The 26,251-nt window shown below is 37.2% G+C and overlaps 1 protein-coding gene across 2 annotated transcripts; it reads left to right on the top strand.

Annotated features, from left to right (window-relative positions):
* Nucleotides 1-246: 246 nt before the first annotated feature.
* WASL (WASP like actin nucleation promoting factor) lies at nucleotides 247-25,039 on the top strand. Of its 2 annotated transcripts, XM_031056913.1 has the most exons (11): nucleotides 247-381; nucleotides 1,649-1,735; nucleotides 2,249-2,345; nucleotides 7,254-7,277; nucleotides 10,025-10,066; nucleotides 12,110-12,278; nucleotides 15,441-15,483; nucleotides 15,874-16,027; nucleotides 19,096-19,616; nucleotides 20,707-20,815; nucleotides 22,236-25,039. In XM_031056913.1, exons 1-11 carry the CDS (start codon nucleotides 250-252, stop codon nucleotides 22,295-22,297), a joined length of 1,440 nt encoding a protein of 479 aa, XP_030912773.1. In that variant the 5' UTR covers nucleotides 247-249; the 3' UTR covers nucleotides 22,298-25,039. The 2 variants fall into 2 exon arrangements, with proteins under 2 accessions (XP_030912773.1, XP_030912774.1); XM_031056914.1 differs by lacking the exon at nucleotides 10,025-10,066.
* The last annotated feature ends 1,212 nt before the right edge of the window (nucleotides 25,040-26,251 follow it).

The following is a 26,251-nucleotide window of genomic DNA, read 5'->3' as shown; positions in this document are numbered from 1 at the left end:
TTTCATGAAAAAGAATAGTAAGTTCATTTGGGTTCCTAAGGTGTCTAAATCTTGCATAGAAGTGAAAATCTAAAGCACAGAAGTGATTTGGGGTCATTTGAACCTTATGGTGTTAACTACCTGGGAAATCAGCAAAGTTGCTGCCTAGAGCAAGGAACAAATCTAAGAGATGCTTTGGGAAAGGTTGTTACAGAATTTATAGTTCTTTTTCTTCCTTAAAAGTAATAGCTACCTTTTCTTTTTTAGACGATGTCTTCAGCAGTCGTTCAGATATACGCAGCAGATCGCAATGCCATGTGGTCAAAGAAGTGCTGTGGTGTAGCTTGCCTTGTAAAGGACAATCCACAGAGGTCATATTTTATCAGAATATTTGACATTAAGGTAAGCATTCTTTTTCTTTTTCAGAACCTTTAAGTTTGGTTGTATTCATTCTCCATTTTGAATTCAATGAGTTAGGTTGTAGCTGTGCACTCATACAAATTCTCAAGTGGTTGTGCTTTAAGCTGTGCACTTGCAGTTGTTACCAATAGCTAATTATAACTTTTTCAGGTACTCTAAATTTAAACAATTTCACATATGTCATCTTTAATGTATGAAATAAATATCAACTATTCTTACAGCTCTCAGAAGCTGTCCTCCAGATCTGATTAGTCACATTAGTGGAAATTAGTATAGTGTCACTGATATGGATAGCTATCAAAAGTCTAGTGGGTGTCATTACTTTGGATAGTTTAAAGAAATAGATGCTGTCTTATGTATAGATGGAAACAATCTTTTTGGTCAGTGTGTGGTGCATGTGAAAACTGCAGGATAAACAAGTTGTGTGTTCTGACTTTCTGGGGGGTGGGGTGGGTTGCTTTTTCTTTCATTCCCCCTCCACAAAAAATAGACTCATAATGAAGATCTTTGTCCTATTATAATATTAAAATCAAGAGAGTGGGAACTGAGAGACAAAGCATCCAAGATGTGTTTTTGTAACAAAAATGATACTGAGAAACCTAAGTCCTACTTACTGTGCTGAGACTTTGGAAAGCTTCCCATTATCTCTGCAGCCAGGAAGCAGCTCCTTATCTGTCAGCATTCAGTGCTTGAAGTCTCTCAGATTTGTTCAGTATTGCCAGTTGGCACTTGCATTTGACTTTGATTTGGTCACTTGATTGTTAAGATTCTGTCAGAAACCTCTTCCTTGGGTGCTGAACTATAATGTCATTTAAACACGTGAGACTTTTTAAAAAGGTGAGATTTTTGTTCTCTTTAGTTAACTATTTTCAAGCCTGAGATAAGAACAGGAGACTGGAAGTCTCCTTTATTGCAGTTGCTGTTTTGTCACTGTATTCTTGTAACTGGTCACTATTACTGCTTTCAGTATCACTGTTGCAGGATTATAGATCTTGAAAGAAGTTTTTGGAAGCGCCCTGGAATTTGAACAGAACACAGTGACCCAATGGAATAGGCCTTCACAGCCCTTCCACAAGCTCTGGTGTACTTGGTTTTGATTGAGCTTATCCGTTGGGTTAATATAATAGCAAGGCAAATGTTTAATGCTATGCTGTGTTTAATTCTTAATAGGTTCTGTTGTAAAAGAAATTAAACACTGCAATTTTATCTGAAGTTTTATAGTCTTTTTTATTTGTTTTCTTCTTTTCAGGATGGGAAATTATTGTGGGAGCAGGAGCTGTACAATAACTTTGTATATAATAGTCCTAGAGGATATTTTCATACCTTTGCTGGAGATGTGAGTCTCAATGTCTTTGAATACCTATTTTAAAATGCCTTTAGTTTGAACAGTATTTTCTTTTAGTGTAACTGAGATTATTAACTAATCCTATGAATTCTTTGTAAAAGCTTATTTATTAAAGGAATTTTTGTGATATCTCAACTAGAAAATTTAATATGTAGTACAGAAGCATAAAATGTCGTTCTTTATTTTCAAATTACTTTAATGAAATTGCATTTTGACTTGCAGATAAGATTTATGACATATCGTATATTCTTAAAGCACAAATTTTCCATTCCCCTCCCCTCTTTGATTTGAAGCTACAAGATTTTGCTTATATCTCTTCTCTGTGATCTTTAGAAACTTGATTAGTAGACAGAGGTTCCTAAGATACAATGTTGCACTAACATTTGGTTCCTAATTTGCGGTGATTTTTTTCTTGTTAGACCTTTAGAAAGGTGTAAGACAATATTTAAGAAAGCCTTTAAAACATTTTCTTAGTCATGGGGGGGAAATATTAATGTTTTTCAGACATGTCAAGTTGGTCTTAATTTTGCTAATGAAGAAGAAGCTAAACTTTTCCGCAAAACAGTAACAGATTTACTTGGACGACGGCAGAGAAAATCTGGTAAATATTCAAATTAATCTTAAATTCAGGCTTGTTTATGTTATTTTGGGGGGGAGGCAGGAAGCTACTGCTATGTCTGAAAGCCACTGGAGGCACTACTGCCCTATTTATATTTTGAAGTAATTATGCTATTAAACCGTTCTTTGTTCTCTAGTGTGCAAAAGTTAGTACTTTTCTGAAACAACTCACCTTGGTGTTCTGTTCCATAAGTGTAAGCTGAGAGCCCAAGGTTGTGATTTGAAAATACAGATTGGGGGAAACAAAAATCGTAAGCTGACATAGGGAAAACTAGAAATCTTTCTCTAAGTTGTTTTCATATTTGAATAAACCCTCTTTTAGCCCTGGGCTGTTTATAACTGATTTGTTAAATTCAGCCCGAGTGGGTTGTAACAAAAATTTTACCATCTGGTATGTTCAGTAGTTCATGAATTTTTGGCATTGATCCAGCAGTTAATAGAGAAATATCTTTTATTCAGAACTAGTGGTCTTGGCTCAGGCCAAGAACAGAAGACATAATGTGCCTATCCTATCCTTAGGAGGACAGGACAGCCAGTGAAGCACAGCATGCTTTTTGCCAGCTGCAAGATGCTTTGGGAATGTGGTTAGTGCTTTAAAGGCAGCTCAGGCTTCCTACAGATCTTGTCTTGGTCATTTTCCAGGGAGCCCATAAACAACTTTCCTGTCTTGACAGCCGTATGTCCGTGAAGGATAAAGTGACAGACAATACAGGCTTGGAGCAAGTAGATGTGCTCAGGGTTGCTGTAAGATGTACGGTGGACTTGTGTGTGAGCTACAACAGGATGCATTTTTGTAATCCATTCTGCAGTCACACTAGCAGTGCAGCGTAGGCTTCTGTAGAAGGAGGAAGCCTTCATCCTGGAGAGCTGCCCTTGCAAGTGCTCTTGCAAATGTGCATTATCTGTATGTATTTACTTGGATTTCACCAAGACATGGTGACTCAGGAGAAGAGCACTTGTTCCAGGAGCTTAAATGACTTCTTTTAAGATTCCCTCAACTCGGAATAAGTTCATAAGGTTTCATGAGAAGAAGGGAGATCATTTAGAAGTGGCAATTATAAAGTTTCTCATACTCACATTGCAAAAGTAATTTTGCATCTACTGTTCCTGAAGTTTTACTCTATTACGTCTGAAATGCAATGCTACAATGCACAGACATGACGTGGGAGGAAGTATATTTGCATTATTGGCTGTAGCAAACTTTGTTTGAAAATAGTGGTTCAGTCAAACCTTCTGTTCGCAGAGTTTTTCTTCCACATAGTGATTTTTTTCCACAGGACCAGATTAAGTTTTTCTTGTTTACTTTCTGAACTAATACCTTTGTTTGTATGCTAAAGCTCGTGTTACTTTCTATATTGTTTTAACAAACAACTCCACCTCCCCAAACACTTGCAACTTCAAGACAGCTTTTATTTAAAAAAGAAAATGAAATAAAAACCAAAAAATAACCTTCAAAACAAAACACTTCAGGTTTTTCCTTGTTAAGAGCTGCAAACTAAGAATTTAAAATAGTTACGAGATTCCTTACTCAAGCCACCAGATGGAGTTCTGTATTTGTCCTTGTGACTATTTAATTGTGCTTTGAAAATAACAGGCCTTGCACTGTTCAAATCAAAGCTGATTTGCTGTTGGTGTTTATGTGTTTATTTATTTATAAATGCTTATATGAAACATACTAATTTACATATAGATGTATACATATATATACAAATGATACCAGAGTTGTGTATCATCTATAATATTAATACATGTTAATTTCTCAGTCACAGAGGTAATAGTCTGATAATTTTGATGCTTTTCTCTTTTAGCGGGATTTTTACTTTCATGCCTTCCAAACTATGTTTCATTTCATAGCAGTGTCACTTGAGGTGCTTTAAACTCAACTAAGTACCCCATATGATCATTTAGCTGCCTGTTATGCCATTCAGGGCTTGCTAGACCTCTCCAGGAGCCTTATGCAAAACTTATGTTGTTGAAAGATAGCAGTAACAGCAGTTCTGGCTCACAATGCTATGGCTTGGTGCTGAGGTTAGTACACAAAATACTGTCTGACAGCTAAGAGAAGACACAACAGGGTTCTGCTCTTTCTCACTCAGCATGAAATGCACTCCAGTATACAGACAACCCCTGAGTAAGTGCATCTGGAGTTCCAGAGAGGTGAAAGTTTGTCTCCAAACAGAGAATCTACAAAAGCTTGCAGATGTACAAAATATCAAGTAGAGTGAGGGACAAAAAATATCAAAAATGAGGGACTAAGGTAGAGAGAGAATTTTTGATCTTTTGTCTAAATCTTTACAATAGTGCGGGGTTTCATCTAACTAAACTCAGGTTTGAGTTGGCCTTTTCATTTTGGGGGCTTTGGGTTTTGGTTTTGCATTTGTTTTTTTTTTTTTTTAGTCAATTAAATTCTTAACCTTAGATTAGAAAGAAATTGCTATAATTCATTAATTTGTCTGTAGATTTACTTAAATAATCTCTCCATTTACTTCTTAAACCAATCCCAAATAGTTCCCCCAGTAAACAGCTGAACACAGTGTGTCTCTTCTCAGTGCTTCTCACTGTAGTACACTTTCACTTCAGGTATTGCACATAGATACCATTAGTTTTTATTTTTATTATCTTGCCTCGGAAATGTTAATGTGTGTACCAACACAAGTGCCTTCTCCATATACTGAGCTTTTTCTCATCCCTAAAAAGAAACAGACACTTGTTCTTAACTGCAAGTAGTTCTTTCTGAAGTAGGAGGCTTTTTGACTAATTTTATGTACTGCTTGTAGCTCATGGGTGGGAGCTCTGTTAACCTTCCATGAAAGTGCTTTTTTCCTTCACAAGCTTTTAGGTCCCGAGTACCTTCATAATGGACTTCATAAGTTTCAAGGTAGTACTTCATATGGAGAGGATTTTTTTAATTTTCTTGGGTGTTTTTCTTTCATCTTTGGTCACAGCTCTTGTTTTTGCTGCCTGGGTGACAAGGGCATCTCTAACCTGCTCAGCTTGCATTGGATTCAAGTCTTGGCAGAGATTATTCTCATTTCCAGGAATGCTCATTGAAGGGAGCTGTGTTTTTTATACATAGGCAGCTGCTGATATTCATGTGTTTTAGATCAGTAGGCATGCTCATCTTCAGAAACCTGCCACTCTCATCAGGTCATCAGTGCTTCAGAAACAAAAGTTCATACTTTCTTGTCAGCAGTGGTAATCACAGAAAAACAGAGCTAGTCTCTTTGGGCCACAAATTAATCTAGCCAGTAAAAATTACAGGAAGTGTATATTAATGTTTTGAGTTGTTTCCCACTATTTTTTCTCTTGAACTATTTATTATAATGAGAATTGTAAAGGATTCCCATGATTTGACTCAAGGCCACCTAACACTTCCTATGAATGCTTCCTGCTTTTGCCATCTTCCCATCCTATGACAGATGATTTGCAACCGGTTCTGCACCCTCCTTTGCTGTCTCCAAGTTGCTGACTAGAACTCTAATTATGGTCCAAAGGTTGAGTTGGAGGTGAATTTTTATTTTTAAATTTTCTTTCTGGGGACAGTACAAGGTGTGGTTTTTTAAACTGAAACTTGTAGGAAGAGAGAGCACAGTACTTAGTCAAAGAGCCTTTTTTCTTTTTCTCACCTCAGACCTGATACCTTATGCTGAGGCACCCTTGCAGAGGTTCTCCACCTCTGTGGAGAACCTGAAACTAACCTGCTATGACCTAAAGATCAACTGTCTTTGGAAGGCTTGTTTGTCAAAAGTTAACTCTCAACAGATTTTGATCACTTTCCCATGAAGGTTTGATCTTGACAGATTCCTTTATTCCTTCCTGAAGATCAGCAGACTGTCATGAGGGTGACTCGCCTTGTATACTTAGGATTGTATATTTTTGGGGTTAAAAGTATTCCTAGGACAAGGTCAGCACCATCTGTGGAGGCACCCTCTCACTTCTTATATTTTTCCAGACTCACAAACATAACAAGTTAAATTTTTCTTGGACTTGCTGGAAAGTGAAATGCCTGTTACAAATTCTTACTATACAACTCTTGGGAGCCCCTGTTAGACTACAGATACTCCAAATCCTTACAGAGCTGTGGCTTTTGTTGTAGTGAGATGCTAAACTGCTTGCCTTTATGGGTGCTGCTAAATCCAAATTTCTTAAGAGTGTGTGTATAGATGTACTGTGTGTAAATATATACTGGGGGTGGATAGGAATTAATAGTAAGTGAGGGAAATCTCCTTTGAAGGGGAACTTAATACAGGCTGAGAATATTGAGGTGTAAAAACTTTACATTTTAAATCATTAAGCCAGATTCTTCATAGTCTGTGAAACACTGGTGCTGTGAATAGAATATCATATTAGTATTGAGATTCTAGTTCTTTCCATGTTGTTCAGTTACCTGTTGGATAACATACGTGAAGTGTCTTACCCCCATGTGTCCTATTTTTTAGGCGTAAGGCAAAAATTATTTGAATTTTAGGTTCTGTAAGGGAACAATACTCTATAAAAGTGCTAATTACATTTCAGATAAAAACAAAAGAACAGTTTCATTCAGTGGACATCAGAAAGCATAATGCTTCAAAAATCTTACTTTGATAGGCTGTATTTAAAACAGATTATTTTTTAATATTTCATTCTGCTTCATAGTTGAAATGCCTGAAACCTAGTCAGTAGCTATTGCCTTATATGCTCCTGCTCAGTTTGTACACTTTAAATCAGTGCTTGTTATCTAAGATTGGGGTTTTTTGTTTGGTAATACTTTTTTTCAACTGCACAAGTAGACTTTAAGGATTTTAATAGATTCCTAAGTTTGAGGTCAAGGTCATTGAAAGCTTCACTAGACACTAGAATTAATTTTTCCTGCGATACCTGTGATTAAATGGCTCTTTTCCTTTTTCAACAGAAAAAAGACGAGACCCACCAAATGGTAAGATTTTGCATGAATCACTGCACTTTCTTTTTTTCCTTCTGCTGTCATTTACTGTTTATTTATAGCTTTGTTTCAGATTTGTTCAGGATAGTCATGTAGTGACAAAAGCAGTAAACTGGAGGTTACAGTATTCTTTTTGTTTCTGTTCTTTGGTATTTGGTATTTGTTGTGACTTGAAAACTTTGTGGCTTAGCTGGCATTTGTAAAGAAGGTTTCTGGAGAAGCATGTTTTGTTGCAAGTAGGAGAGAGGGCCCTTCAGCCTAAACTGAGAAGACTTTGTAGCATGCACTTGCTGCTTGATCTCCAGAATATACATGTATCGAATCTCAGTACAAAGTTAGTCCATTTGTCTTAATGGCAGGTATAATAATAATGATGGATTTAATAGAATATAATATTTCAATTTCAGTATATCTGGCTAACCATGTAACATAGTCTTTTGGGTTTATGTTATGTGTTCATCAATATTAGACTCCTTTTGAATGAAGAGTTATTTGAATCTCCTTGCCTCTCAGGAAGGTGTCTCACTAGCATGAAGATACAGGTTCCTCAGGAGATACTCTTATTAACTTGATGGAAGGAATCAAACTATGTATCAGGTCGATACAGAACTTTTTTACCATCCATTCTAAAATCATGAAAAAGGTGCATCAATGAATATCAAGTTTGGTGCTTTTGATTTCTGAATTCACACTGAAGTTAAAAAGGGATTTGTCCTGTCATATTTCTGTTGGTGATCCAGATCATGTAGGTCATAGCATGTATCTGTGTGTTTGCTGCTTGAGCAAGGGTAGAGTCAACTGATCTTCTGAAATCTACTTATGGTTTGAGGTGGTAGCCTTAAAATTTGTTCTGACCAAGTCATTCAAGCATTTCTCTGTAGGTCACCAAAACAGGTAATTTATAACTAAGCCTGAATTATGGGAACTAATGATTCCTTTTATATACCCAGATAAAACTTCCCTCATATGGAATACTTCTCAAAAAATTGTTTTTCCTTTTTTTCACAAACTTTACGTTTTGAGGAAATTCAGGCAAACATCAGTTTAGGTCAGGCATTTTTAGTATAGATTAAACTTTGACTGCGCTGTTAAGTTTTGAAACACTCACAGTAATACCGTGTGTGATGGTCTTGCCAGCTTTTCTGAGCTTTCAAAAGCTTTTAAGTGCTCTGGTTACCTAAATAGCGCATCTCTGATAGCAATGTCTGCAGAGCAGATGGGAATTACAGCAGCAGTGATCAAGTAGTAACACCTCCCACAAAAAAAATTTAGCCTTTGTCTCTGTTATAACACAAACAATTTATTGGTCTAGTTTGCTATCCTTGAATAGAATAAGATTTAAGAAAACTAAGCCTGCAAAAATTTTTGTGCTTAAAATACTCTCCATAACTCATGCTGTAAGACCTTCGGAGCAATATTTTTCTGAGAAAAATTCTCTCATACTGAACTTGCAGTCATTATCCCTATGCTGAATTTATCCTGAGTGTTCTATGGAAGACATAGGGTTTATACTCAGTGTTTCAGATTTATAATCACTTCAGGTTATATATAGGTTTCAGCATCTGTTTTTTAATAAACTGTTTCCTTGGACCATCCACGTACTCTTTCAAAACCTGTCAAAACCTTTTCTTTTTCTGATCTTACCAAATTCTGTAATGCCTGGCTTCTCTGCTGGTGAGAAATTGTGTGGCCATGTCCTCAACAGTCGCAGATAAGATGTGGTCAGGGCATGGATTATAGCCTCAGGTTGTTACACCCTACTCAGACTTTGCATTTCAGTATTTGGAATTAAGACTAGAGCAGGTACATGCTATCAGCATGTAACTGGAAAAAAACACATCTAATGTAAAAAACAGCTGCTTTTTATTTTACTGTCTATGCAGTTGCTTCTGAGAAATTCTGTTGGGAAGAAAAGATGAAATGCCTGCTTTTTTGTGCTGGTATTTTTGTGCTAATGCATTACTAGCTCTAAAACTGAAAAATTAGAACAGTCACATTTCTGTACTCACATGACCCATGGTTGAAATACTGTGAGGAATTCTGTTTTACTGGGGCTTGTTAGTCTGGATTTTCTGCATACATTGAAGCTGCATGGGAAAAGCACTTGGTCTTTTGTATAATGTTTTCAGTGATACGGATTTAAGGTTTTGGGTTGGTTTTTTATGTAGAATTGCAGGATTAAACTCAAATTGGCATTAACAGTTATGTAAAATGTATTAGTCTGTAATTTCCTGGGATTTGTGTTCTACTCATTTGTAATTGCTAGGTCTCTTTATGCAAATAAAGAAGAGTTATTGTGGTTCAACTGACCTCGTAGTGAAGTACTGGATGAAATGAGGATTTGTCAGAGTATTAGATTTTGAGAGAATCTTGAGGAACCATGTGGCAGAATTTTGTTTCAGCTGTTAACTAGAACAGTTTGCATATCCTGTAGAGCTGTCTGTAGTCTGGGACAGATACCTAGAGAGACTCTAAATAAAATACAGACTAGAATTAACATTTCAAAATGTTCTGTACAACGTTCTCTGGAGCCCCTTCTGAAGATGTCACAGATATTGATAACAGTGGATGCTTAAGGCCACTGTACTGTCAGGTACTTCCTAATGACGAGCTCTATATGCCTCTGTCATCTTCGTTTATTGAGCTGTCTGCACCTGCTGGGGAAGGTGCATGTGTAATGATGGGGAAAATATTACTGGATATAAATATGGCAGTTCTAGAAGAGTACAATTCTTTCCAAGGTTCCTTTATCCCTCGTGGACATCAAAGGTCTAAACCAGACGGTAAGAAAAATTTTCATCTTTAATTTTACTGCAACCTCTTGTATGAATATTATTGTCAAGGAATCAGGCTATCAGTCCTTGATTTTAGCTCAGCTGAATTAAACTTCTGTTTGCAAATTGCTGCTGCTTTACACGCAACTGACCATGTTTGGTTAGTTCAGGATTTTATATACAGAAAGATGCACTTCAAAGACTGCTAGAAATTGAGAGAAGAATATCACCAACTCACTAGCATTACAGGGGTACCGGTTTCTTTTTTGAATGTCAGTATAGCTATTGAAACTGTAAATAAAAATGTAATACGTAAAAATGGGCAGTATATAACAAAAAATGCAATAGGTGATTAAAGTGAAGATTAACTTCTAGTGTTGTGTTTTGTACCAAGGAAATTAGGACTGTAATTTTCAATTCATTCTGAAGATCTTACTGAACTTGTCAAGTTTAGAGTTGATAATATTTGATGATTAGTCAATTCAGTGCTAATTTTAAGTGAAACTCTTAACAATGCAAATTGTTTTGTGTAGTCTTACGTGGTCATTTTATGTTTTGGTATTCTCAAAGGACAGTTGTATAGATCAAAATATTTCTAGATAAAAGCATTTCTGCTTAGCAGAAAACATTCTAGTTTTTTTTTCATGCAGTTTCAATGCAGTTTCTAATCTTGTCCTTTAAGACTCCTACGGGAGTGTTGGAGTTGTCGTACGTTTTAGATGAGTTTTGTCTAGCCCAGTGTCATGTTTCTGTTTTTGTTTTTTGTCCTGGCCAGTACTAGGTGCCTCCCCCTGAGGTGTTGAAATGCAAGTGTCAGCTATGTTACCTGTTGTGTTGTCTACTTGTCCTTTCTGATTTTTATATTGCACTGTGAACATAAGGCTTGTTGGTTCTTTCTGAATGCAGTTATGAAAAAACAGTGTCAAAACAAGATTCAAATTTATCAAAGTCTAATACATTTTTTATCATCTGCCCAATAAGACTGTGTCTTTAGTTCAGTTATTAACTACTGGGTCCTAAATCACAGGGAAGTAGGGAATGTTTTCTTTCAGACTATTTCTGGCCAAACTGGTTTTAAATGACCTGCTTAATCTCATTCTTCCAAAACTGAAATTACTTACCCTTTTTGTAGGTTTCTATAAAAATACACCTGTGTATATATGTATGTATATGATAAATGCATAAATTGCCTCTTAGTATTTAAGTGCTGCTATCGCTTGCTTATGTGAGGATTTATCTTCTGTCAAAGCTAAAAAACCTGAGTGGAACATTGTGCTAGGTATGTTGGTTTGCTAGCATTATGCAAGTAACATAATATTAAGATGCTTAAATTAGCAGGAGTATAATTCAGATGCATTTTAAATAACTAAAATAATAATTCAGAAGTATTTATAATTAAAAGCAAAGTTTGAGAATGCATGAGAAACACAAAGATTACAAACTGTATTTCTAGTGCTCTTTTTACTGTCTCTGCAAGCTGTTTATCTGGGACTTCACTGTTTTGAAAACCTGTCAAAGAATAAGACATAAGAAATCCTGAACTGTTCCACAGATATTTTCCTGTATTTGAAGACAGTAGTGTGTCCAGAGCAGCCTTTTGAAGCCGTTGCAATGTTCAGGTTGTGTGTGTGTGTGATGGCAGGAAGCATTCCCACTTGGGGTTTATTAAAGGAAGGTTCTATGTCCTGAAAGATCAGTTTAGTATGCTGCCCAGGTGGCTCTTTGGGTCTAACTGTTTATGAGAGTCACATCTTTGATCTTATCTAGGACTGTAGCTATGTTGTATCTTAATGTGTCTCATCATGCCAGGTGTTCTGAAGTTGTAGTTCAGAAAATATTCCTGTTGCTGTGCTCTAGCAACATTTTTTTTTTTTAATCAAGTATCTTAGTTTATGCATCTGACATCCAGAACCCATCTGCATGCATGTGGCATGTGAAGCTACAGCTTGAATACAAGTATTCTACAGGTCAAAAAAAACCTCCCAAAGTTTGTGGATTGAACATGCCATTGGTGAAACCCAGTAGGAAAAATCATGTACTTTACTTTCACAGGCCCAAATCTACCAATGGCAACTGTTGATATCAAAAACCCTGAAATTACAACTAACAGATTTTATACTCCGCAAGTCAACAATATTTCCTATACCAAAGAAAAGAAGAAAGGAAAGACTAAAAAGAGAAGATTGACAAAGGCAGATATTGGAACTCCATCTAATTTCCAGTAAGTATGTTCTTGAGTTTGAGTTTGGTTTTGGATGGGTGGGAATTTTGTTGCTTGGGGTGGTTGGGAGGGATGTTGGCATTTTTCTTTTCTAATTTTTTTTTGTGTGTGTCAGTTACACTTGAAAATGGCCATGTCTTGAACCTGTGTAACCTGAACTAAGTCAAAGCTAGCTGGAATGCTGTGGGGTTTAAAAGAAGGTTAGCTTATACGCAGATGAGGATTTTCCTGCAGCAGTGAACAAAAAGTAATTAGCTATCAGCTTAGAAAAGGCTTCAACTGCATAGAGGTGCCTTATTGAAGTTGTCAGCTCAGTGAAGACTCATATTCAGCCTCAGTGGTCAACCCTTTTAACACTGTGATTCCTACACCTGCACATATTTAGCTGTGCATTGTCATGTGAAATACACATTTGTGTCCTGACTTGTCATAACTGCAGAAATTAACTGCCATGATTTCATCTTTGGCTGTTTACAAACTTTCTGTTCTGTAGGCTGGGAGCTGTATCTTGTGATGAAAGTACAGCATACATCCTTCAGAAATTTTTCCTATTGTCATTTCTTAGGTATCTTTAATCTTTTGGAGTAGTTACGATCTACCACTTTGAGCTTCACTTTCATTAAACTTGGTTTTGGTCACTTTACTCAATTAACTGTTGCTTTACTGGACATTAATTGTTGTAATAATCTTCTGCCTTTTAAAAGTACTGTATTTGCTGAAGAAACAGGAACTTAGAGCTTGAGTTAGTTACAAGAGATCAGTTTCTGTGAAGTATGAGAAAAGCAGTGTGAAGTTTACATGCCAAGTGAATGCCTTATTCTTTTGAAGTGGTATGTTGCATCATTACACTGATGTGTTTTCCCAGAAAATAATTCCATTAAAGTAATGTTGGCATTCCTAGTTACAGTAACATTACGGCACAGTGTTTTGGAACAGTGCTCTGTAGAATGGGATAGTGGATGGAACATAAAAGAGGTGGGCTAAAACACTTCCCTAAACAAACTCTGCTTAGAAAATTCAGGCATCAACCTTGTTCTTACTGATCTGAGTATCAGTGAAGTGCTGCATCTGTTAGTGTCACTTGAATGGGAAAACACAGAAAAGAAGGAAGAGGGAAACAAAAAAGAGGAGTGCTTGGTAGCTGGTCATTGTTGTGACTGTACTGATGCAGACTTGAGCATATGTGGACAAAATTTGCATTAACCTGTCAGACCTCTGTTAGGAGTTTGTGGAAGGGGTTGTGCAGCAGCATAGATATAAAATTACTTTGAGACTTTGTTTATGAAGTCTATCAGATTGTGACTTAGAGAAGCTGAGAGTAAGGTGATAAAATACTTAATGACATTCAAAAAAGATATGTTCCGGTATCATATAATGTAACCTTAAATTGTAAATGGTGACCCTTTACAAAAGAAGTCTGTTGAAAGTCCTTTTGGCTTGAGGTCTGTTTAAGTTTCCTGTAGAGTGCAACAGCTATTTGTCATCTTACTTTAACTGCTGATTTTGTACAAACATATGGAAACTGGCATTTGGTATTGTTAGGCAAATAAGCCAGTATGATAACTTGTATCATTTGTGCTATGATATTTGTGAAGACCAACATGGTCACTGTTTATGCCAGATCAAAGTTGCAATCAGTAGATAAAATTTTTGAATGTCTTTTGTTAGACAGATACAGAGTTTTAGTGTTTTGAGAAAAAAACAACAGTCTGTACTCAAAATGAATGTAACTTAGTACTGTATACATTCTTCTGAGTAACATAAGACTTGGGGTTATCTGATAATATGTATTTGCATTGAAAAGAAGTGTGAAAACGTGTTATAGTCAGTGTGTACAAGTAATTTACTTTGAAGGGTGAAAAATGAACAAAAAATAATGCTAAGACTATGGCATATAAAACTTCAGAGTCAATTAAGTGTACTAAATTGAGTTGTATGCTCACAGCCTCTTCAAAGAGCATCCCGAGTCACACAGATGTGCACAAATATGTGGGTAAGATCGTATTAGTGGTAAACTAATGTCAGTTTACATATGCCAGGTTAATATGTTGTGATCAGCTGTGAGACCATGTTAGGAAATGCATGTCTAATTTATGTGAAGCAAGCTGTATCTTAGCATTCAGAATTCTGTAAACAAATCATCCCATATTTTGGTAGTTAGTTAAAGGCATTTAAATAATTAGGCAAAACAAGGACATTATTGGTTTTCCTTTTTTATGGCATAATTTCCCTTTAAATCAAATCTTTTACTTTTCTTGCTTCTTAAAATAAGTAGTTAACTAGTCATAGTTATATCAAAACCAAAACTGATCATTGTACTTCAGTATTTTAATGAAGAAAACTTGTGCTGCTGATACAAACAGCAAGAATACAAGGTCTGTTGTGCAAGGCACTGTTTAACAGCAGCCAAACAGTCTTAGTAATTTAACAGTTGTAGCCTAGACTGCACTGGCTACTAACAGCTGACCTGGTATTTTTTATAACTCTGAGCTGAACTTCCTGAAAACTGTATCTTCCTTCTAGAAGTCAATGTGTGTGAAAAGAATCGCAAATGTGGAGTCCTGGTAACATTATGGTTCTCTTTTCCATATCCAATAGCAGTATTGTCAAGTAGCTTGGAGGGGCACAAAACTCATCTGTGTTCTAACTGGTTATAGCATGACATAAAATAATACTTCAGTACCCACATGAAATGGCTGCTAGAAGCTTAGGAAGATGGCAGCTGAAAACAGTCCTGACTTACCTTTGAAAGATGTGAATGGGAAAGGGGTGATATATACAGTGGTGACAGGGAGAATGAGGCTTTCCAGCTGCATGGCACTGGAAAATTTGGCAATAGCTCAAGGTCCAGTTGCTGTGTAAAGGCAAAACTCCTTGATCTCTGAGCAGTCCTTCCATCATTATCTGTATGCACCACAAGGTGGCATGAAGCCTTCGTGTTTTGCCACAGATTGTAGCCTAAGGAGAGAAAATCTCCATTTTGTCTTCTGGACATGAGACAAAAAATGAAAATAAAGACATTTTACTATTCCATTCTCAAGTGGAGCACTGAGGAATAAGAATCACTTAGAAGCTGGTATCTCTGGTTATCTTGGTGTCCTCTTATTTTAGTTAGCAAGATCCTTTTTATGCTGATTAAATGGACTTTTCTGCTTTTTTTAGACACATTGGACATGTTGGTTGGGATCCAAACACAGGTTTTGATGTAAGTAATTTAATAAGTTGCTGAAGACAATGATTTAAACTTTAGAGACTTTTTGCACTAAAGATTTGCATTAAAGAACAAGTTAACTGTACATTAAATAGTTATAAATTGGGATTTTATGATGTGATGTAAACAGAGAGATGTTGGAATAGAAAGGAATAGCCAAGGGGGACTGAGAGAGGGAAAAGATTCAAAACCTTCAGTTTTTCATGCAGGGTACTTCTCCTAAAGTAGAACTTTCTGATTTGAAAAGTCAACTCAGAGGCATATGCATCACCTTGCTGTTCCTTTTAGCTATATGGTTTGTGGGTATTTTTTTTTCCCTCATAAAAATGATATTTTAAAACTATCTCCACATTTCAACTTAAAAGCAGTGTATCTCACTTGCAGGTGAACAACTTAGACCCGGAACTGAAAAATCTGTTTGATCTGTGTGGAATTTCAGAGGCTCAACTGAAAGACAAAGAAACTTCAAAGGTCATATATGATTTCATTGAGAAAACAGGAGGTGTGGAAGCTGTTAAAAATGAGCTGCGCAGACAAGGTGGGATTCCTTTCACTTCCATGTAAAAATTAACAGGATATTTTTTGCCTTAAAGATTAGAGTAGAAACTGTTGATGGTGAGCAGTTTTTGATTCTCTTCTCTGGGCTTCATGTCACTGCAGTTGCACTGGATCATGTTTCCACACACTGTACACTATGTAAAAACGTTCAGGCATGACCCGTGAGAGTACTTGTCCCTGAGGAGTAAGGATATTTATGCCAATTAAGTAATTTCCAGCAGCACTTAGTCTGAATGCAAAGTTACACAGTATGTTTGATACAGCTTTTTCAGACTGTGTACATTAAATATTTATTTATAATCTCAATCTTATAAATAAATGAAAATGTTGGAAGACATAATGCTGTTGTCAGCTGTATTGATAGTAGATGGCTGACATATATGTGTGCTGCTTGTTTACCCTGGCAGAACTCTGTAGAGAGCCTTGAAACAGCAAAAGACCCGCAATTTTTATATTTTTTGAAGTTAATTTTTTTCTAATTTGAAATAAAAAATACTAGTTTTGAGCATGCTTCTGCTGGGAAAAAATTCTCAAATATGCTGCTGCCCGCCTAACCTTTAAATGTGATCTCAGCTGATGCATTATCTAGTGGAAGAAAGCAAGTCAGTTTAAAATTACACTGCCAGTGTCAAACTTTCAAAAATTTGCTTAGCGCTCTTCTCAAGAGAAAAATTATCTAAAGTGAAATTACAACACTTTGAAAGCAGTGAGTAAGTTGTTCAGTGACTGAAGAGATACAGAATCAGGGTACAATGACTTGTTACATTTATTTCTTAGGTCCCCCTCGGTGGAGCGGTATGTACTTGAGCCAGCATCTAAGCATATGTTTCAAAGTATCCATGCTGTTGTGTGATTTCTTTCCCAGACGATGCCTTAGTCTGCACCAGTTTGAATGCAATATTAAAAGCTATGTTTGAACTTCTTGGTTAAATTGCAAACAAAACTCCCAATTATTAATTTTTTTCTCAGTAAGAAATCTGTCACCTTCTCTATAGAATCTTAACTCTGTTTAAATGTTTACAAGGGTGTTGATCCCATATTGCTAACTTTAAAACTGCATTGAGGAGACTTGCTTTGGAGTCTTATGACTAGCTTAAAATATTTTTTAAATGCCTGTTTTTCTATTTTTTATGTGTTAACTTCACATTATGACCATTTGCATGTATGCAATTAAAATAAAAACTGCCTCACCTATAATATGCATGATAATAATCTACCTCTATGCTTCTTTAGAGAGGTAGATAAAATATTCGAATATTTCAGTGGGTTTATCCACTACTGCGTTATTTGATGTATGGGCTTGACTGCTGTTTGAAGTGTTCTTTCTCAACTGAAAAACATTTTTCTGTGTTTATTGCAAGAATTTCTGTGCTTACATACTCACCCTGCTAGCATACTGACTAGAGAGTTGCAGAAAAGCCATTCTGCTGAGATGGAAATTATTTTCCTGTTTTCCCTGCCCTTTCCCTAGGTGACTGTACCATTTATAGGTGATTGTAAAAATTGTGTTGTTAATATCAGTGTACAGATTAGTGTGCATTTATAAAAAAACTAAAATTACTTTCTGGCTTTGCTTGTACCATCTGTTTGAGGGGGAAGGGAGAGAGGGTATGTTAATAGTGCTCTCTCCTTGCTGCTCCTCCCTCAATTCACTACAGCTGAGTGCAGAATGCTGTTCCCACAGATTGGATGTGGCATATCTCTCTAGTTATAATGCGAATAAACGATTTCCCAACAGGAAAACCTAAACCTTGTGTTAGAAGTCTAGGGGGAATACTCCTAGGACTCTGGAGCCACAACCGCGCCGATTTTCTCAGTATTGCAAGAACCCGTCTGCAGCGCTTGGCGGTCTGTGGCACTTGGTAACACCGCCCTCCAGTGGCCCTAAGCGGAACTACAGCCATTCCAGCCAAAAATGGCACTTTAAAATCAAGAATGTTAGCAGTATGTCTCTTGGAAAATACATGGTATTTCAGATCCAGTTCTCTCCATGTTGTTCTTGTGAAGGGGTAGAAAAAATTCAGCAACTCGTAGAACTTAAGAACATAATACGTGCTTTTAAGAGTTGTATCTTTTTCTAAAGATAAGCAAGGAAGGAGGCATTGAGGTACTAGTGACTCCTGCTTCCCCAAAATCTTATTTTATGGCTGTTCCCTATTCTATGCCAGTGCAGCCAGTAAGCCACTGCTTTCTTTGCCAGTAACGTGAAGGGGATAACAGAACAGGTAGAGAAGTATCTTCTGAGTGTAATACCCTTTTTGTTATAAAAGCATGTGAAATCAAACATGAATTTTCTCAGTTATACGATGGCACCTGGATTATTAAGTAGTTATGTGTAACAACCACACAACCTAAAGTACCATGAGCCATTAGATGTTTAATGGAAGAGGAAATGAAACAGTGCTACTTAAAATGCCATTAGCAGAGCAAGTACATTTCAAGGCCACTTCACAGAGAAATGATCCTGTGTGTAGCCCTAAAGTTGTTTCCTTTTGACAACCCCTGCCATAAGGATACTGTTGGAAGTAATTTTCAGTAAAAGAGACTGAGAGTCAGTTTATGCTGCATTATAATGCATTAGTGTTGGGGGGGAGGGGGTTGTTACTAGAAGATACTGCTTTAAAAAATGCTTGATTCTGTAATTACTTAAAATAATGGATAGATTAGAAAGTGGAAATTCTGTATTTCACTTTAGTGAATTTCTGAAAAGTTTTTCTCTTTTGTTGTGTCCTAGCTCAACAAAATTTTACAGGATTCTTCTGAACTTTAATCAGTCATTCTAAGTCTTGTACCTGGTTCCTGCAGTGGTTGACTCTTTTACAAAATATAAAACTGACATAGGCTGTATTTCACTTGGTTAGCGAAATAGTGAAAAGGCATAGCTTATATTCAGCTGTATCCATTTTAATCCAGAATTGGTAAAATTTGCACAGGCACAGAGATCCTTGCAAAAGGCAAGGCACAGCCTGTGTTCTTTTTCTGCTGGTCTCTGAAAGACTTCCAGGTGTTGAGTAGCAGGTAATTCAAAGTTGTTTTGTTTCATTTCAGCTCCACCTCCACCACCACCGTGCAGAGGAGGACCCCCTCCACCTCCACCTCCCCCTCCCCATAGCTCGGGCCCTCCTCCTCCCCCTGCTAGGGGCCGAGGGGCACCACCTCCACCTCCTTCAAGGGCTCCCACTGCAGCGCCTCCACCCCCACCTCCATCCAGACCTGGTGCAGCGGTGCCCCCGCCTCCTCCCAACCGGATGTATCCTCCTCCGCCCCCCGTGCATTCCTCAGCCGCTCCACCCGGCCCTCCTCCGCCCCCACCGCCGCCTGCAAGTGGCTCCTCTGTCCCTCCGCCCCCTCCACCTCCTCCGCCCCCTCCTGGTCCTCCTCCACCACCAGGCCTTCCTTCAGAAGTTGATCACCAGCTTCCAGTTCCTGCGGGAAACAAAGCAGCACTCTTGGATCAAATCAGAGAAGGAGCTCAGTTAAAGAAGGTAGAACAGAACAGTCGACCAGTGTCCTGCTCAGGAAGAGATGCACTGCTAGACCAGATACGACAGGGTATACAGTTGAAATCTGTGAGTAAAAGCTGTTTCTCACCCAGGTTCCCTTGGGACTTGCAAATGCAGTGTGAACAGTAAAATGTGGCTCTGCTTTGGGGGCTGGATTGTAAGTTTTAGAGTTTCTGAAGCCATGACTAAACAGTAGTACTAAGAAAATGCAAAGAGCACACACATTTGCTATAGATGAGTTTTGGTGCATGAAATTACCCTTTCAAGCTCAATTCTCACTTTTGAGTAAAATCCGTAAATCCTACAATGATGATACCATGGTATCATGGCTGTACGGAACTTTTGCAAGGATTGTGAAAGATTGCTGCTTTCCTGACTATTCAGTTAAATAATCTAAACTGCAGGAGATGAGTTTAGGAGTAACAGTAGTAGAAGGCAAACACTAGATTTGTTAACTTGTTTTTATTTTCATCTTAAGATGGACCTGTGTTCTGCAAATATTGAGGCTGGTAAGAAGGTGTCTGCTTGTGTTTTGACAAGTGCTGCCCATGAGAGATGCCATAGCTGTCCCTGCTGCAGAACAGGCTATTACTGTTTCTTACTGATGCCACTGATTATCTTAAAAATAATCTCTTAAAAACTGTTTTGCCTGTTGATACTTATTTTTTGCCACTCCTCTGCACTCAAGGCTTTTGCTGTAAAAAGTATAAGGGTGTGTTCATATTTATTTGCCATTAGAGGTAGGCATTATCGAAGTTAATTACTTCAGAAGGGATTATCAGCCCAAAGCAGACTCACTTTACAAACCCAAGCAATGAAAAATATTTTGTGGTCTATTCCAAAGATAAAATAAATAATGGTTATGCAGCCACACAAGTCATGCCTGTACAACCATATTAAGAAGCTTTCTTTTAGATGCGTGTTCACTTCATCAGAGCTGAAATATTTAAACTTGGGTATGACTAACTACAGTTCTGTTATATGGTAAAAAAGTTGACTATTTTTACTAAAGATTTTGCAGTTTGAGTTAAAGGAACAAGCTGTTTCACACTTTCTTCCAGTGGAAAATAAACTCAATCGTACAAGGAAGTTTGTCTCAAAATACAGAGGTTCTGCTTTGCTAATGGCATCTTTCTATTGTAACCCTTTTTCCAAGGTATCTGATGGTCAGGAAAGTGCACCACCTACACCTGCACCCACCTCAGGGATTGTGGGTGCGTTAATGGAAGTTATGCAGAAAAGGAGCAAAGCCATTCATTCTTCAGGTACGTCTGATGGAATTTTTCTGACCTCACAGTGTCAAGTTTTCAGGAGTTAAGATTTCTACTTATTGTAAAATGCTGCTGGGGAAAGCATGGATTCCAGCAAATAGTGCAGGGCAGACTGCTCTTGGCAGTGCCCTGGCATTGGGCTGAATGGTTTCTTCATGCTGGTTTGAATTACTGGAGTTTAGCAACTCACAGTAATCCTCAACTAGTTACTAAGCAAGGTTAATATCCTTAGAAAAACATTTTTGTTGTTGTAGCAACTGATTTGTTTTTATTTACTAGCTGTCTGATGAAATAAGTGGTCAAAATATTCTGGAAGAAAGTTTTTGGTGCTTTCTGTTTGTTGATGCTAAGTCTCTTGCCATCATTCAGCTCCTGTGCTGTCAGTTCTGGTGGGCTTTGGCTGCCACCTCCTGGATAAGGAGCAGTGTTACTTGTCCAGGCTTCTACCAGGACTGAATCAACTTCCCATGGTTAAGTGCTGGGAAAAATAAGGGCTGCAAGAGGATTTGCATTTCTCAAATACCAACTTGTAATAAATGTAGTTCAGTAGCTGCAATGCAGCTGTTTGGGTACATCTACATCTGTTCTGCTCAGGCTTTGATACATTTCTGGAGCTTGCCTTGATATCAGGACTGGATATGCAGTCTACAGAGCATCTCACCAAGTGCACTGTGGTTTGTTGATATGCTGCCCTATGTGGTAATTGCCAATTTTGGTACTTAACAGAAATTAAATACCTGAAGGGAGCTAAATGCTCCCTTACAGTTTTTCCCTATGGGAAGGAAATGCTCTTGTCCAACAAATAAGTAGTTTAATTTTATCAGGGTACATTTTTAAATGATGCATATAAAAAAAATGGAAGGCTGAATAAAGTCAACAAGCATTGACTTTGAAGTTGATGTTCATTACACAGCTTTGAATATTCCAGTATCCACAATGGTCTTTAACTCACCAGACCTTTTTTGGAGGGCTGACTTTTTACCTGCTTGTAAAGTAAACAAATTCCATTATGTAACAAACCTGGGGAAGCAGTTCTTACATTCCAGAAATTAATCTGTTCCTCAAGTATAATACCCAGTCTGGAACAAGCTGGCAACTTGCACATTCTTTAAGAAACAGTAATAAATAGTAACTGTTAAACAAGAGCTTCTGATTCTTGTTCTCTTTGTGAACAAAACATATTTTTCCTTTGTGAAGAAGAGTGAGTAAAGAAACAAATTAGATTTCACTTCCAGCGAGTAACTATCTGAACTGGATGTCATGTCTAGCAATCTTAAAATAGAGTATTACTAAATGTATTGTCATGACGACCTTGAAGTGATGGTTCTCTTTTCAGAAAATTGTGATAGAAATCAGTAATACTTTGTCATGTTAATTCTGTGCATGCAAGTGACTTGCTTCTCCTATCTTACAGATGAAGATGAGGATGAAGATGATGAAGAAGACTTTGAGGATGATGACGAATGGGATGATTGATCATATATTATTATATATATATTTTTTAAGGTGAATGATATACTAAACACTGCTTTCTGTCTATGGATTCTGTAAAATTATCATGTAAATGTTCTACCAATTTGCTGTATATTTTTGTTGCCTTTTGCTTTTTTATTAATCTGTGCAATACCTCATTTAATCTGTAAAGGTTTGTCATAATCCTCTACAAAGCTACTCCCTGTTAATGTGTGCAAGTTTACACCTGGATGATAATGTACATGTGAATACTTTCCATTCCATCAATAAGGGAGTTTAAATGTAATATGTGAGACTGACAAAAACCTTAATGTAATTTAGTTATAATGCAAGAAGGAAAACACTATTTTCATACCCTACTTTTTCTGTATCTAAATTTTCTTATTAAAGCCTAGTATAGCACTATGTTCTTTAAGTGATGCAGGTCTTAGTTTATTTAGCCCCTTGATTTCAAATGAAATGCTGTATGAATGTTGAGGCTGATTTATACTATTGCATGGTTTCAAATACATCAAAACATTGCAGGTCAAATCTTAGCAGTATGCTTTACATAACACAAAAGCACTGCAGAAATGCACAGCTAGTTGTGAAAATTACCTTGTCCTAACTATAGTACTGACTGCTATTGAACAGCAGTAGAAATTAAATTCTTCAGTGGGGACCTCTATCTGAAGTTAAACAGGGTGGCTCTGTATTGTCATAGTGGTAAAGGCAACTTGGATGCAAACAAGTTCAACTTTCAGTTGGTTTGTTTTGGTTTGGGGTTTTAGGGAGGGTTTCTGGGGGATTTCTGGGGGGTTGGATTTTGTTGGTTGGTTGGTTGGTTGGTTTTTTGGTTGGGTTTTTTTTTTTTTTCCTTCCCTGCTCTTACTTTCAGAATGAAGATGTCTAAATTACTGGGGGCTGTACTGGAGGCTGGCAATCGCTACAGTTTGATCTATTTTTTAAATCAATTTTTTTGGTTTTTAGGCTGAAGGGCTGCATTTAAGGCTTGCTTCAATAGTATTTAATTACCTTTTAAAATTTGTAGGACGTTGGTGTACTAATAAACACAAGTGGTATTACTTTGCAGTCTTTGCTTTATGGTACACAGCAGATGCTGAAACACCAATCCTACATCCTGTAGGTTGGCAAGTCTCATTAACTCAGAATTATACACTATGGAGTGTAAAGTACTGAACTTTATGGCAGTATTTTGTCTTCATATGTTGGCTTTAAGACCAAGGGTTGTGATGAAGATCAAGAACCTGATTCACAAGAATAGTATTTGAATAAGTGGACAGAACATGGGATTTTCATTTCACAGCTTGCACATTTATATACGTTGTACTTTGTAGTGCAGTAAACATTGGCACATCTGCCTATTAAGAAATACTAATCTATGCTAAGTGGGTATTTAATATCTGCAGCATTAATTACTGTACTTACTGTAATTTTCAGGTAGAAAATCTTTTTAAAAACCACATTATCGGACACAGATGTTCATTAAAGTCAGTTACATTTGGAGTGTAGTTAATGCATAGTGTCCTGGGTCTTTGACTGTAGTCAGGGTATCAAATAAAATTTAAGTTATCAGAAAAGTATTGACTGAAACCCAGTGTTGACCTGATCTTGACAGGCTGGACCTGCATGATACGACTTGGATTTCTAACCCAGTTATAACCTAGTCTTTAGCAAATTAATTTAGTTGTAGGAGGAGAAAAGAAAGTTGCTGAAAAGTAGTGGGAAAGGTAAGGTTGTAGTTAAATTATTCAGAGGATGCTAACTTCCTTCCAAGAGTAATTTAAGCACATAACTTGAGGAAAAAAATTGCCAAGTGGTCTCATTTTCTTGCAGTAACTTTCTCATTGGCCTCTGCTGCTGGAAACACTTCCTGCTAGCTTTGCTGCTGTAATGGCTTGAGCTTTGGATCAAGTGCAAGTGCAGCCTGGTGTAGCTAATGGCAGTGGAGTTAGCAACTTGTGTATAAGGAAAATATTTGTATGGCTTTCATATAACTTCTGGCACTGCACTCTTATTTTTATTGCATATAGGGCATTTTAAAATTAAGCAGATGAGGCCTAGAGGTTTTCCTAACATGCTACTTACTAGATATGTTTAGCTGTTATGTTCCCAGGATTGGAATTTCTGTAATATAGTTAATAATTAAGCATCACAGTTCATTAATCAAATTTCTATTCTGGATTTGGGGAGCTCTGAAGTTGCATTATTGAATAAAACTTTGATTCGTAGATACTGGCCAAAGAAAGTTTTTGGGTTTTCTATTTCTTCATATAAAAAGTACACTCACACCTGTGGTGTCCAGGTTAATATTTACTTTCAAGTAGTGTTTGTTCATGATAAATTTCAGGCATACAGACTGCGATGGCAGTTAAGTTAGTCATAGCTGCATGCTTCAGCACTCTGCCACTTTCGCTCCGAGCAGAAGACAGCATTTCATGATACTGGTGCATTGTTGCTAAACATTGTAATGAAGGCCTCTTATATATTCTGGTTAATTGACTGTCCAGATAGCCTTAGCAATTAACAAACTAGCATGAGGCTTTTGTATCTCAACACTCTATGTGCATAGACAATATCAGCTAGCCACTTGTACGTATGAAATTCGTAAGAACTTCTCAATCATTCAGTTTTCCATTTATCAAACTGAAATTTTTAGTATGTGAATTTTTGAAATGTACAGTGAATAGGATGTTGCACTGGTGGCAATTCATCATGAAGCATAATAAAATTAATTTGACCCAACTAGTGTAAAACTGTGTGGTTTTTAAGTGCTGATTGCGGCACAGGTTTTAAAATAGATCTGTAGATTGATTACACACTTTAAAAGTGACTGTGGCCACCTGGCCAAGTTCACAAAGCAGTAAATAGCCACTGTCAAATCGCAGAAGTTTCATGTCTCTGGAAAGTTGGATTGTGCTGTTGAGTAAACACAATGAGTAAGAATGTGACACCCCGTCCTCCTGGCAGATCTCACCGCTGCTAAGCAGCCTCCTTGGAAACAGCTACTGCTGCAGGCAAGTGCAATAAACCAGCAACATTTCAAGGTCAAACAAGCATGGGATCATTAATAAAGATTCTAGAAGAAGTTCTAAATAATTAACTCTTGTCAGTGGATGCTCCTACTGAATCTGGATTATACTGATGTAAATCTTTGTCCTGCATGTTATAGAGTTTGAGTTCAGGATACTTCAGAAGTTTGCTTCTCTCTCCTAAAGCATCTGAAGAGTCCAGCATTTCAAACTGTTACCTGGTGTACACTTTGTTTTGGGGTTTAGTGCTTATCTGATTTCTCAGCGTTAAGCTCGGGGCAAAGTTGGAATTGTTCTTTGGAGGATGAGCTGAGGTATATAATCTTTTTCTTTCCACTTCATAAGCAGAAGGTCAAAATATGCTTTTGAAAGGAACCTTTTTTTTATTTGATAGCAGTTACTTTCCCAAGATTCTTGTAAGGAGGAAAAGGGAGGAAAGATCCTATTGCATTTAAGACTGTTAGCAGTCCACTGCAACAGCCTTTATCTAATCATTAGAGGAATTCTTGGTCTAATTAAAGTTCCTGAAGCTTAAGTACAGTGATAAGCAGCTTTATTTATAGAAAAGTGAAAATGGTTTAGGGAAGCTTAGACGATACTCAGCCTTTGTCTCTCAAAAGGCCAGTGTTATCCTCTAGCAGTGCAGTAAGGACTCCTGTTACTATGTATTTGTTTCCTGCCTGGAATTTTCTTGTGAGTGAGAAGATGGAAAGGATGGGGTAGTAAAAACTAGAATGGGAGCTGGGGAGGTTTAACACTGTGTTTTAATTACCTTGTCAGTGACTCTAGCCTGGCAAGTCTAAGACAGTCTTTGAAAGTTTGAGGATGTTTATCCCATTTTGAAGGAGCCTTTTTGGTTTGTTTTTTTAATGGCCAAATTACTATGGCTTGTCTGTTATATTGTGCTTGAAAAAAATAAAACATT

This window comes from Geospiza fortis, unplaced genomic scaffold (genome assembly GCF_000277835.1).
Source record: "Geospiza fortis unplaced genomic scaffold, GeoFor_1.0 scaffold195, whole genome shotgun sequence".
Lineage (NCBI taxonomy): Eukaryota > Metazoa > Chordata > Aves > Passeriformes > Thraupidae > Geospiza > Geospiza fortis.
This window is presented reverse-complemented; position numbering and strand designations above follow the sequence as displayed.

Excerpts from the sequence above, each read along its gene's own strand:
- WASL (XM_031056913.1), top strand. The coding sequence starts at position 250 with ATGTCTTCAGCAGTCGTTCAGATATACGCAGCAGATCGCAATGCCATG. Across the intron at positions 15,484-15,873 it reads ATCCAAACACAGGTTTTGAT|GTGAACAACTTAGACCCGGA; the intron begins GTAAGTAATTTA and ends TCTCACTTGCAG. Across the intron at positions 16,028-19,095 it reads AAATGAGCTGCGCAGACAAG|CTCCACCTCCACCACCACCG; the intron begins GTGGGATTCCTT and ends GTTTCATTTCAG.